Here is a 14,202-nt window from a genome sequence, read left to right as displayed (position 1 = left end):
AAATCTGATCTAGTTGGAGCTAGCAATTTGATTTAGGCCAGAGGTGCCAATCAGTTGTGTGAGTTGATGGACAGTTTTTCTCTCTGATACCATAATACAGTTGCCTAGAAGAGTATTTGCACTGCATGTGGGTTCGTTTCTCATGTTTCTTTTTCTTTTCAATTTTAAAGAAAGAGATGAAGTTACAACTGATATCTCTGAAAACAATGCCACTGCAGGAGCTGATGTAGATAAGAGGGTGAAGCGGCGACTGCTCATGGGTAAAAAGTGTTCAGTTCTTATTACTGATGATGATGCCATTTCTGACTTTGCTGTGTGAACTACCATCTACCACTTGCCAATGTAAATGTTGCCACTTACATGACCTAATCCAAATGCTAGCATGATGAGTCCTCCTTCCTTTCCTCCTACTACTCTTTGTACACTCAAAGACTGGCTCTGGAGAGTTTTTGAAGGGGCTGAAGTGGGGAATGGGCTGCCCTTTCCAATTTCTGCTGAATTCAATTGTTTTACTCTAGGAAGCCCATTACTAGATACTGCCCATTATTACTTTCAGCTACTGTAAACATCCTCCCACTTAAATTTTTACATAAATGTTTTTGGCTACACCGAATAGTAGTCCCTTGAATGGCACCTGTGGGAACCATGTGTCATACTCTCTCCTTTTGTTATATGTTACGGAGGCATCCAAATGCTGTCGGAAAATTTTAGCATTCTCTTTCTCGCTCTTGAGATAGATAGGGATTTCTTACATGCAAACTCTCCTCTCTCTCTCTCTCTCATTCGAACTAATCATGCGATTTAGGTCACTCACCCCTTGGTACTAATAGACATTCTCTTTAAAGATTTTCAACTGAACTGTTGGTTTTCCATCTTCCTCCACCTGTTTGCATGGTACAAAACCCTGTGCAGACAGGTCCTTAGAGGGGGGAAAAGCAAGTAACATACAGTAGGCACAGTTGCCATTCTGTGAAGAAGCTTGAAATTGATGTACTTTTACTGTAGAGATTGGTAATTTGTAGCCTGTGAGCCACATGAATCATAAAGCTGTTTCTGTGGTCTCCATTGGCAACTCTGCTCTTGAATTTTCTACTTCAGAAGCAGCAGCAAAATTGTGATTTTCCTTCAAAACAAGGTTCATGCTTCCCACACACCATTTTACAAGTGGAATCATTTTTCTGGGAGCCTCTTAAAGTATATTTTTCTTGTAAATATAGCACACAGAATGTGCCCATTGTTTTAAAGGGGGAAAACTATTTATTTTTCAGCAGTGGCAGCTGTAACAAATAGGGTGTGGAGTGTGGGTTGAGGGAGTGCCAGGACAGGGATGTAAGATCTAGAAGCTACTTGCTGCGGATGTACAGTAATTTAAAGCATACCACAGCTGTTCTGTGATACAAACAGGGGTCTGCCTTTTGATTCAAAGACTTTCAAAAATCTTTTTCTAATTAAAGAGTGCTCGGTCTTCAATATGCTAAAAATTATTTGGCTTAATGGCAATAATGTGATTCTTTTGCATTATTGTAACCATTCACTGTATTCCCCCTAATGCAAATCCTAGTTTTCTTATGAGTTAATAGGATACAGACAATTGGTGGTGGTAGTGATTTGCCCATACTACATGGTTGTCACATATTCCGCTGAAAAGAAACCTTTGAAGCTGTCTTCATGGTAACAAAGATGTCATTTAAATTAAAACTGACTTTGGAATGGAAGTAATTCGTTTGGGTAAGAACAAATACCCCAAATAGTGTAAAATTCTCTTTTAGTTTTTTTTCTTTTCCAAATGCTAAATGCTACTTCCTTTTTTCAGAAACGTGTGCAGTCAATAATGGTGGCTGTGATCGCACTTGTAAAGACACTTCAACAGGTGTTCACTGCAGCTGCCCTGTTGGATTTACACTTCAGTTTGATGGGAAGACATGCAAAGGTAGAGTATCGATTATTATGCATTCAGTAATATCTGCAAGTGATTCCTAAAAGCACCTTGAAAAAACAAAGACAAAGAAAAAGCAAGGATTTTTTTGGTTGCAAGCTACATAATTCCTCACCATTAGCTATGCTTCTGGGATTCGAGCAGTCTGTACAGGCCAACAGTATGTGTAGGGCTATAATTTCACATCACTGTTATAAGACACGGAGAAAAGAAAATCTGAAATGGAAAGCTCAGCTCAGATTCACCAAAACTCAACTATGAGATTCATCAGTGGCCATTCTAATGGTCTCTAATTTCAGACGGTTTAGAATGAGTACCTAAACTCAGGTTTGCTTTTTGCATTCACTCTCTTGTTAACTTGCAGATGGTATTGTGCTGCGAGGAGTCTCTCAGTTCACATGAAACGGCTTATACAGTTTTGTCAGTCTGTGCAAATACCATCTTTCAGTCCAGGGCTATTGAAAGGAGCACTTTACATACAGCAAGAAAAATGAGGGTCCACTTGATCATTCAGGGAGCTAAACAGGTCTAAAACACATAGTAAACATGCCTCAGAATTTTAGATCAGCCAACTCCCATTTTCATTTTTCTGCATGCTTTTTTATTCCATGTTGCAATGTTTGTTTTGAAAGCCATAGAGCACACAAATGGCAACTTAATTACTGTATATACTCCTCTATAAGTCTAAAAATTTATGCCCAAAAATCGACCCTCAAATCCTAGGTCAATTTATTTACAGGTCAGTATGGTAATGTGATAGCAGCTCTTTCAGATTTCTCCATGCAGTTTCTTTCTGTCCTGAGCCAAGCAGATAGAGTCCTTGGTGATTGATTGATTGCTGTTTGTTTAATCATCCCTCTCCTGCCCACACCCTTAGTTATCTTGGAAGTGAAGGCTGAAACAATGAAGCTTCATATTGATTGCTGGTTCCCTCTTGCCGCTTGCATATACACACTGAAGGAGCCTCCAAGTTTTACACTCGACCTATCCACAGGTCATGTCAAAATCCATAATTTTGGCCCCAAAACTTGCCCTCAACCTATACATGAGGTCGACTTATAGTTGAGTATATATGGTAGCAAAATAATATTTAAATATTATGCCAATGGTACATATAGTATAAAACAATTTGCTCCAGTTGTGTGTAGTTTAAGAAATCTCCCACCTTTCAATTACATGAGGACACTGGATGGTTTCTTCAGCAGTATGATCAGATGGGCTATGAGAGTGCCCCTGTAGAAGTTTTTTTAAAAAAAGAAACTTATTTGCCTTGGTGTATGCACCGACTAGAATACTCTGGGAGCAGCCCTGGGCCTGCCCCAATCTCCTCCCATCACCTGGGGCCCTCCATTCCAATGCTAGGCAGCTGTTTGTGTGTGTTTCCTACTGTGCAATCTGGTGCTGGTGAGAGTCACTCGCTTTTAAGGTGACAATGAAGGGTCCAGCTTCAATCGTATGGCTGGGCACCTTGTTCTGACCTCAGAGTGAGCCACTTTTGTCAGTGGCAGCAGCACTGGGCAGCACAGTGGGACATCACTGGAACACAAGAGTCCAGATCTTCCATGTAATAGATTTAGGAAGATCCAGGGCAAAGGGTGTATTTTTAAATCCATTATGTGGGGGGTATATCCTGGCTTTGGTGCTGAACTGATAGGACATTGTCCAGACTGTACATGCCAGAACCAGACTTTGGGCCATGGTGCAGAGTACCTACCAAGAGGATGGTGGGGAGGACAGTTTATTTGGCTTGTGCAGACATGGCCCTAGTGTTATGATGTGCCCAAACACTCTGTTAGGAATTACTGTTTTAATCAGTGGAGAACTGATTTCAGCCCTGCACTGCATACTTTTAAAATTAGTTTTTGCTAGAATATTTAGTTATAATAATAATAATAATAATAATAATAATAATAATAATGATGATGATTTATTTATAGCCCGCCCAATCACAAAGAATCTGGGCAGGTTACAACAATAAAATACATCAATTACAATGAAGTTAAAAATCAAACCATAAACCTACTGCCCCCCATACCCAGTACTAAAACAGAATTAAACAATAATAGTATAAAAAACATTAAAAACATTAAAAGCATTTAAAAAGGCAGAAACATAGGCGGGGAAGAATAGACAAATGAGGGGACAATATCTCTATATCTGGGGAGGGTAACTAAGTTGGAAAGGCCTGCCGGAAGAGATCCATCTTGAATGCTTTCTTAAAAGCTGTCAGAGTGGAAATGTGACGGATCTCCTCCGGCAGGTCCTTCCATAGTTTAGGAGCAGTAGTAGAGAAGGCCCTCTGGGAAACTGATGTTAATCTAGATTTTTTTGGCTGTAGTAGATTTCTTCCAGAGGACCTTAGTGTGCGGGACGGACAATAGGGAAGAAAGCATTTCCTCAAGTACTCTGGGCCCAAGCCACGTAGGGCTTTAAAGGTGATCACCAACACCTTGTACTTTGCCCAGAAACTAATAGGCAGCCAGTGCAGGGACTTCAAGACCGGTGTTATATGGTCATTCCTAGAAGCTCCTGTGATCAATCTGGCTGCCATATTTTGAACCAACTGAAGTTTCCAAACTTGGCACAAGGGTAGCTCCAAGTAGAGCGCATTACAGAAGTCCAATCGAGAGGTTACCAGTGCATGTACTACTGTTTCCAGGTCCCTCGGCTCCAGGAAGGGGCTCAGTTGGTGTATCAGACAGAGCTGATAGTAGGCGCTCTTGACTGTCGCATCCACCTGAGTTGTCAGTTGGAGCGACGAGTCAAGGAGCACCCCCAAGCTGCGAACAGAATCCTTCTGGGGAAGTGTGACCCCATCCAGAACTGGCTGACACAACTCCATTCCTGGATTTGGGGTTCCTATAGCGAGTACCTCCGTCTTACCTGGATTCAGCTTGAGTCAGTTTTCCCTCATCCAGTCCATTACTGCCCCAAGACAGGCATTCAGAGGAGAGATGCCATCCTTAGTCACTGCTTCAGTCCGAGACATAGAGAAATGTTATTTGATTGGTGGTTCCAATTTTTTTTTTTAACGTTTAATGCACAGTACACGAATATTGGTGGTAGCCTAGGAGTTTAAGCCACATGTTTGGGATCTGACAAGAAAAGAAAATCAAACTCTTTCTTTACTTGCTCCCCCACCTTTTTTGTTACAGATATTGATGAATGCCAGGCCAATAATGGTGGATGTGATCACTTTTGTAGAAACACAATTGGTAGTTTTGATTGCAGTTGCAGAAAGGGCTTTAAATTATTAACTGATGAAAAATTATGTCAAGGTAGGTGCACTGGGAAGCAATAAAAATTAAATAAGTTTTGAATGGTTTGGAAATGTGGACAATATTGAGTTGCTAATGTATTCCAGAAATAATGTTCTTGCGTTGAACTTATTTTCTTTTGTAAAGTTCTTTATTACTAGTAAGTATTCATCTGTAGACTCTACCAGTCTACGACATTATTTTTTAAAGTCATTTGAAGTAATTGGAAGCATTTTTCTTTTCTTTTTTGTGTACACCTAGTAACTGAGATCTTTATGTAATTCAAAAAAGATTCTGGGATTTCTGTGGGAAATGTTTCATGTAATAGGTTTAGGATCTTGTTACAAAGTTTCTTAATTCATTTTTATTTCAGTAAGAAAATGTAACTATTTTTGGATTGTATTTTAATTAGCAAAATGACCTCAATAGATTAAAAAGAATTTGCAAGGTAATGATGCTATCTGGCAGGGTGATAATAATCAAAAGTCATGTTTGTTAGTGTGTGTCGCAAGTGCCTCAGTCCATTTGCTGGACTGCTATGAAGGAGCATGCCATGAACTGAGATGTTCAGAAATTAAAACTGATCACCAGCCGATTATCCTTCTTCTGCCAAAGAGGCAAAGAACTCTCGATTTCTAACCAGTAAATGGCATTTAGCATAGTAAGTAGCCTTGGGATAGGACTGAGTATATACCATTGAAATAAAAATGTGAGCTAAATGTTTGGTCAATAACAAATACTAAATAAAAATAATTTAGCATTATTGCTATTCATATTGAGTGGACTTTGCTTACTCTAAATAAATTATTTGTTCTCAGTGGATTAAAGAAAGCATAATAATTCATTGGGAGAAGAGCAGGCCAGTCCTTTGGCTTGCAGTCTTTGCCATGCTAACCACTGCTTTGTTTAACAAATCCAGTATCTTTTTTAAAAGGCTAGTTTAGCTTTTCTTTTTATCCAGTTTTCCTAGATCATAAATGTCTTCTTTGCATGAAGTGAAATAATAAAATATTCCTTTCATACTACAGACATTGATGAATGTGCCTTCGAAAGGACATGTGACCATATGTGCATCAATCATCCAGGCACTTTTGAGTGTACTTGCAAGAAAGGATACACGCTCTTTGGCTTCACACATTGTGGAGGTCAGTATATATAAAGTTATTACTAGTGTGCTTGTTGGAGTGTTACTTCCTTGATATTGACATTGGGAGGAAATCTTGGTATTAAACCCAGTGCTGCAGTTATTCCAGATGTTGGTCTTTCTCCTTTTCGGTCAGCTTCAAGTGGAATTTGACTCTGTACATGCTAAATTTCTGCTTAAGCAATTTTCCTTTCTGATTCTTATTGGAAAGGAGCTGTGACTGTTAAAACAAACCATTGCATTCCACACTTAGGTACTAACAACTGGATTTTGCAGAATGGCTGCCTCCAAAATGCTTACTTCTTGTACTTGATACGGTACATAGTACTTACCTTCAAAGCCAGATCCTAGTTCAGAAGTTTTTTCCCCATAAACTAAGTTTGCTATTTAGTAGATTTATCTCTTGTAATTGTAAAAAACAAAACAAAAACACTGGTCTACCCCATATGTTGTAATTGTAAGTCTGCCTGTTGTCATTCAAAAAGATACAGCCTCTGATCTGTATTTGCTGTTCTGAGGGCTTCAATATACTAGTAAATGGAACATGGAACAGGCAGCCAAGAATGGTATGAAAAAGAGAGTGGTGGTTATGCATATATTGTCTAAATGCAAACAAAATATTATATGGATTTCAAGATAAGGATCTAATAACAGTGTGTGTTCACTTGGAATGGGGGAAAGGGACAAGAAACCCAAATCTTCAGGGTGAACATTTGCATGCAGCATCTTATGTTCTTGGCTTGAAATCAGTGACAGTTCTTTTGGGTAATGTTGGGTTAGATCTTAGCATATAGGTTTAGTGTGCCCAGGCTCTATAGCTAAAGCTCCCTTATTTTGCTCAGACCTCTTTTGACCCTGTGAGTCTTTTAAGAAAGTTTTTTTTATAAAGCTTGTAGCAACTGTTATCAAACTTCCAAAAGCATTCCTACTTAATATAATCAGCATATGTGTGTGTTTATATGTACCTTTAAGTTGTCTGTTGACTTACGGTGATCCAGTGAACCATATAGTTTTCTTGGGCAAGGTGTCCTGAGAAGTGGTTTGCTAGTTACTTCCTCTGAAGTATAGCCTACAGCACCTGGTAATTGGCAGTCTCCCATTCAAGTACTAACCAGGGCTGATACTGTTTAGCTTCCAAGATGAGACAGGATCTGGTGTCTTTAGGGTATTTAGACCCCAGCTTGTGTAGCTCTATGTATATTACGTATTCAGCAGTAGTTATTGTTGTAAAGTTTTATGCTGGACAGAGTACAAGGATGCCAATTTTGTTCTAAAAATGTTTTCTTATCTATTTTTTTTTCTTTAGATATCAATGAGTGTAGTATCAACAATGGAGGGTGCCAGCATACATGCATAAACACACTAGGGAATTATCAGTGCCATTGTAATTCTGGCCACAAATTACACTGGAACAAAAAGGACTGTGTTGGTAAGATTCAGAGTTCCATTAATTTTTTGGAGACTTTGGTTTGCTTAAGGGCTATTCGTTTGTGGGAATTCTGACAGCATCAATCCATTGAACAGATTAGCACGCATTAGCATTCCCTCTCACTATGACTGAAGACAGACAATATTTTTAGAGAGAACTGAAAACAATTTGACAGAAGGTGCACTTCCCATTGTGTGCATCAATTTTTATTTCAAAATGCTTCGCAAAACCATACAAATACCTCCTTTGACTTTTCCATATTTTGTTATGATAACAACTGGTAATTGAAATGGCTTTAATAGACAATGTTAGCACTTGGTATACACATGATATTCAGCACTGTGGAGATGACACAATAAAAGTGTGAGTTTGTTTTTGTTTACTTCACTTTTGTGCCACAGACAAAATATTTTGCACCTTTACAGTGTTGAGTATTTTGTGTACATCAAGTAGTAACAATGCCAATTAAATTCCAGGTTATAACACAAAAATGTGGAAAGGTCAAAGGGGGTACATCTTCTTAAAGGCACTGATTCTTACTATAATATCTTTAGTACCTGTTTATCAGAGCAAGAGCTGCTGCCACATTGCAAAATTAGTGCGGTTTGACATATCTTTAGCTGTCATGTCTCCATCCTATGGAGTCCTATGATTGGTAGTTTCTTGATGCACCAGAGCTTTCTGACAGAAAAAGCTAAATATCTCACACTGCTACAGATCCTAGAATTCTATAGCTTTGAGCAGTATCAAACTGTATGAATTCTGTAATGTAGATGCAGCCCAAGTGAAAAAAGTAAATCTAGCATGAACTACAGTAATCCATCTTTTACCTGTATTCAGTTCTCCAAAAAAGCTATTCTGTGTCTCCAGCCTGCAGTACTTTGTTGCTTCTAATTGGCCAATATGGTTAATGTTCAAGCTGATTAATACAAAAACAAAAACAGGAGATACTTTCTAATCTTTGATGCTTTCTTTCTTGTGCTTTTAATCTGGGCTGCTTTTCCTATTGTGGTTGTCTCTATGAAAATATATATTTCATGGTTTACAGAAAAGAGAAATAAAATGTGTTATTTATGCCTTTCTTCTCCATGTTAATAACCTGAACACAGACTGTAACAGTGTGTGGCTTCATGTTTGTATTGTGGAACCATGAAAGCAATTAGTGTTCTTGTCCTGTGAGTCTCTGTGTTTTGCCCAATAGAAAGATCTTTGCCTGATGTCATTTTACCCAAAGTATCTCTACACTGCATTAAGACCAGTGGAAGTGATAGGTGCTTTTTAATCTGCTCCTCCAAGGCCCATTTACTCTCTGGTAAGTTATACAGAACTTATAGAACTCTGGTAAGTTATAAAGAACATGAGCTGCAGGATACAAAAACTGCAACTCTTGGAAAGTCTTAGAAATAACAGGCATTAAATTAAATTCAAATGTGTATATATACACATGCAGTAGTATTTATATCTTTCACAAATTTGTGCCTGGATTTCCTTGTAAGCATTCTTTGGCATGCAGCACAGCGCTCCTATATATAACCTGATTTATGAAATATAGAAAGTATAATATGTTCATAAACTGTTTATATGGTGAAGTGGGAGGATAACTGACTAGAATATAGATGCTTAGCTGGTATTGAAGTCAACTATGGTTGCACTTTATAGATTTTTTAAAAAAAAAATTGAGATGGCAATGGTGATAATAGAAATCTGTTGCTCTTACATGAGCCAATTGCCAGTCAACACAGTTATTAGGGATTATGAATTGTCTGGTAATTGAGCAATAGCCTCCTCTGCCAACTGTTTAACAGAAAATTATTGGTTTTTAGCTTCACTTGGAATTTGAGTGAAATACTAGCTGAAATAGTCAGTTTGGAGTGTCTGCTTTGCACTTCCAGTATGCCTCCCACATTGCTATCTATCCTGAACACTGTAGGTCAACTGGTATAATATCCGATCAGTTCAGAAACCCTTTGGAGCACTTCATCTCCTTCAGTTTCCTATGCTCTGCCATGCCGTTCTCCCATGTATTAGGGTAACAAAGAGAAAGAAAGTATCCTCCAATTTCTCCTGCCTGTTATCTATCCTTGCAGCCACTAATTAAAGAGAAAAAAAGGGACAGGAAGACTGTGTGGTTGAAATGCGGGGCAGCAGTGGAGAGACTAGTTGAGAGGACTTTTGATGGCCGGAGGATGGTAGAGATGGAGGGGACTGGTAATTCGTCTCTGGTTGGGACTTTAATTGGAGGTAGAAAAAGATTACATGGCTTTTAAAGCTCACCTCCCAGTTGAGGAATATTGAAGACACCTAAAATTACTTTCTGAGCTTGGGGCTTGATGGCACATAGCAGGCATTTTCTAGTCCACTCTAGAGGTTAGGCAAATATGAATAACCTTTGTCCAATCTTTCTTCTCCAGAAAGGGATATGCCAGTAAGTAACTGATAGAGAGCATTCGTAGCTACTGCTCTGTTTGGACACTCAAAAGCAGAACTAGATAAGAGTACCTTCACATTTCCCTCAAGGGAAATTCAGCCCCAGTGCCAGTTATATACTTTCATTGAGTTGAGCTAGGTCTTTACAAAAGAGTACTACTTGATGAATAAGGTTTTAGTTCTTCCATATCTTGTCCGTTATTGTCATCAGATGCTGATCTAGAGTTTCCATAGCTTCCATGGGATCTTATGAAAAGTATGCTGGGTAGGTGTCAGAAGAATACTGTGACTGATGGTACTCAACAGTGCTAAGAGAGTTTGGGAACTCAGTGAGCTTACATTCTCTCCTTACATTATATATCAAGTTACTGAGGCAATTTCTGTCCACAAACTAGGTTGAAAACCAACATGAAAGGGGCCCGGATAATTAGTTTCATCCAGGAAAACCTGGAGTTGGGTCATCACAGCACACTCAAGCAACTTGGCATGGAATAATCTTGGCCATCCAACTAGATAATTTTGAATTACCATTCTTATTAAACCAGGAATGTCAATTATGCGAGTAAATATTACACATATTTAAATATTTTCCAAAATTTCCATTTCCCCACAAAAACATCTCCAACAACTCAAAATTTCTAGAAAATTTACATCTGTAGCTGTGAAGTAATGGCTGTTGCTTGTGGAAGCATCTTTTGTTTGGTGACATTTAGAAGTGGATACATACAGTGGATACACACAGTGGATATAGAAAAATCAGAATTCACCACCATATAATGAGTTGCATCACTGTTGTGTCTGTGCAGTGGTGCTACCTGCACCAGGTGACACCTCAGAAGAAGGATGATAGCTGCTTGGGCCTTCCCCCCATGCACTCCCCCCACCTTCCTGTCCTTTTCCTCATCAGGAAAAGGATGGGAAAGCATGGGTGGAGGAAGCGTATGAAGCTCCTGGAAGCCTCACTTCTGGAAGCCCCACTTCAGGTGACACCAGGTGCAGGGATGCTGTTGCACATAATAAAACCTATCTGGAGACCCAACGTGGTGTAATGGTTTGAGTGTTGGACTGTGACTCTAGAAAACAGGGTTTGAATCCCTGCTTGGACATGGAAACCCACTGGCAAGGTAAGGGAAAACCCCCTCTGAACCTAATCTTGCCAAGAAAAGCCTGTGATAGGCTTGCCTTAGAGTTGTCACAGCCTTAGGGTTGTCATAAATCGAAAATGACATGAAGGCACACAGTGACAACAGTCTGGTCTGTGAGTTGTCACACTTGTCATGAATTTTCTTCCATTGTCAATCCAGTCATCCTCTTACATTCATCACATCTGTGTCCATGGGTAACTATTCAGCTGTAGAAGCTGTACTTTGATGGGAGAGGACACTTGGAATTGAGTCACAAAAGCCACTGCCATCTCTCTGTTCTATCTATTGACCAAGGCTTTGAAAAAAAACCTGTCACCAATGTCAGCAGGAACCCCCTTCCCCCCAAAAAACCCAACAGAAGTGCATGGCAGTGGGGTAAGGGTAAGTAGCAAAATGAGATGAGCTCTAGACATAACTGAGATAATGATTATGAGTACATATTCTTTTGGGAAGAATAAATATGATTATTACTTCCTTCTTAATAGCCACATATATTAAGAGCTTTATAGTTACTTTGGATCATATGCAATACCAGAATAGTCTTTTATTGCCACCATCTAATGAAAGACTGTAACTGTTTTTAAAAAAGGGGTTCCAGAGTTAACAATATCCAAATTGCTAGTGAAGCCAACAACTGCCAGTCAACTAGTGTAGGCAACCAAAGTTACAATGTTTGTAGCCTTGAGGCACTAAATACTTCAGACATTAAAGTGTTTCCAAGAGTATATTTCACCAGGGCTTTAGCGTGTGTTTCTGTTTTATTGTATAGCTTTATCATCTGTCTCTTAGGCCTGGAAGGTTCCTACACTTTAAAATGTGGCAGCCCTTCTCCACCTAAGAAGAAAAAACAAAATTCAAATGAGTCTGCTATTTTAGGTAATTATCTGATGAATATGTTTCCTTGTTGGTTTAAAAGCTGGGGGATGTGTGTTGGCTGGCTATCAGAATGTTAAAGAAATCTTGTTCATTGAAATATATTGTTTGTCAAAAGTTATAGTTCTGGACAAAATATCTGTCTTTGGGCTGGTAGTCCCTGTTAAATGTTCTCAGGACAGCAGAGTTGAGGGAGATCTCTTATAGTGAGGTGCTGTTTAGGTTTACTCCACTGTTCTAGTCTCTATGTGAAGCAGCTGCTTCTAGAACAGAATGAATTATGGCATACATTACACATTCAGCAGTTTAAGTATGTGAGAGGCATTATTATACAGTTGGCCCTCCATATCTATTATTTTTTTTACCCATGGATTCAACCATCCATGGCTTGAAAATATTTTTTTTTTAAAAAAAGGAATTCCAAAAGCAAACTTTGATTTTGCCATTTTATATAAGTAACACCATTTTACTGTGCCATTGTATACATCATCCACACATTTTGGTAGGGAATCCTGGAACCAAACCCCAGCGGATACCAAAGACCCACTGTACAGTTTACCAGTTACACACCTGTTCCAGATATACTTCATATGACATCAATGAAGAATGTGAATTGATATTTTTTGTGGGTTTTTCGGGCTATATGGCCATGTTCTAGAAGAGTTTCTTTCTGATGTTTCGCAAGCATCTGTGGCTGGCATCTTCAGAAAAAGAAAATGCTAGCCACAGATGCTGGCGAAATGTCATGAGGAAACTCTTCTAGAGCATGGTCACATAGTCTGAAAAACCCACAAAAACTATGGATGCCGGCCATGAAAGCCTTTGACTTCACAATGTGAATTGATTTTTGATTTTGTCTTGCTCTCTACCTTTGCTTTCACTCCCTACATCTTAGGGTCAGTGTCTGAACAAAAAAAATTACTAATTCATTTAAGTGTTGATGACCCCTTGTTTGAAACTCATCTAAGTTACCTGCTTGCTTTTTAGTAAAAAATGCTTTTCGCATTTGGAAGTAACTATTTTACTGTTTCTTTCTGAAGATCTCTCTACCATCAGGACAAGTGTAACTTTTAAATTTAATGAAGGCAAATGTAACTTAAAAAAGAATATGATGTTTCAAGATGCTGTTCAACACATAATACCAGGTATGAATACATATATGTAATCAAAACAGGTTAATGCTCTAGATAACAAAGTCCGTCAATGGTATGATCTACAGCTTTTAAATTGGTGACTTTGCTACTGTTCAATCTTGATCATATACAACAGACACATGACTGGTCCAAACAAAATTATTCTGCTCCCTTACCATTCTTCTCTCTGCCTGCAGAGTCACGGGCGAGTTCTATGTCTTTTTCTTCTATTTTCAGAGTCACACCCACCATAATCTATTTTTATTTATTTATTTATTTACTTACTTCATTTATATGTCACCTTTCTCCCAGAGTGGGACCTATGGTGGCTTCCAGAATAATGCTCACAAAAAATTTAAAACACACATCAAAGACTGTAAAATAATTTAAAAGCCATACAAAAGTTAAAACACAAATCCAGATTAAAAAAAACCCTTCCCTATATAATCATTAAAAACATGCTTAAACAAAATGTCTTTGATTGCTGGCAAGAGGAAAACAGGGAGGGGGCCAGGCTGACCTCCCATGGAAGGGGATTCTTGAGGGTGGGAGCAGCCACTGAGAAGACTTTGTCTTGTGGCCTCACCAAGTGAGCCTGTGATGGTGGTGGGACTGAGAGAAAGCCACTGAGACAAGGAGCCAAAGTCCATCCTGGAATAGCATGAAATGGTTTGCATGTCAAGATGTACCATGGAGTAGTGGTGATGTTTTTGGAAGTGTCCAGAGACGTAAGGTTATTATTTCTGTAGTTCAATAGTCTAAAAGTTTTCATTACCCCAGCAGAATCAGAGCTAAGTTGTCTTCATTAAGGAATGACACAGAGGAGTCAAGGCTGCACTGTCTAGCATAATTAGGTGT

At 38.8% G+C, this 14,202-nt stretch overlaps 1 protein-coding gene across 3 annotated transcripts in view; it reads left to right on the top strand.

The window, feature by feature from the left end:
* The window catches only part of SCUBE2 (signal peptide, CUB domain and EGF like domain containing 2), a 55,741-nt gene that overhangs the window by 20,160 nt on the left and 21,379 nt on the right, over positions 1-14,202 (top strand). Inside the window, exons 6-13 of one of the 3 annotated variants that reach the window (XM_089523461.1) lie at positions 171-260; positions 1,814-1,930; positions 5,092-5,214; positions 6,222-6,338; positions 7,644-7,766; positions 8,968-9,078; positions 12,128-12,214; positions 13,252-13,356. In XM_089523461.1, the coding sequence (XP_089379587.1) occupies positions 171-260; positions 1,814-1,930; positions 5,092-5,214; positions 6,222-6,338; positions 7,644-7,766; positions 8,968-9,078; positions 12,128-12,214; positions 13,252-13,356 (873 nt within the window). The remainder of the gene's footprint in view (positions 1-170; positions 261-1,813; positions 1,931-5,091; positions 5,215-6,221; positions 6,339-7,643; positions 7,767-8,967; positions 9,079-12,127; positions 12,215-13,251; positions 13,357-14,202) is intronic. The other 2 variants (XM_089523463.1, XM_089523462.1) reach the window with 2 other exon arrangements.

This window comes from Sceloporus occidentalis, unplaced genomic scaffold, assembly GCF_023333645.1.
Source record: "Sceloporus occidentalis isolate IW3139 unplaced genomic scaffold, rSceOcc1.0.p SCAF_4, whole genome shotgun sequence".
Lineage (NCBI taxonomy): Eukaryota > Metazoa > Chordata > Lepidosauria > Squamata > Phrynosomatidae > Sceloporus > Sceloporus occidentalis.
Note: the sequence above shows the minus strand (reverse complement) of the source record. Positions and strands in the feature narration are given on the sequence as shown.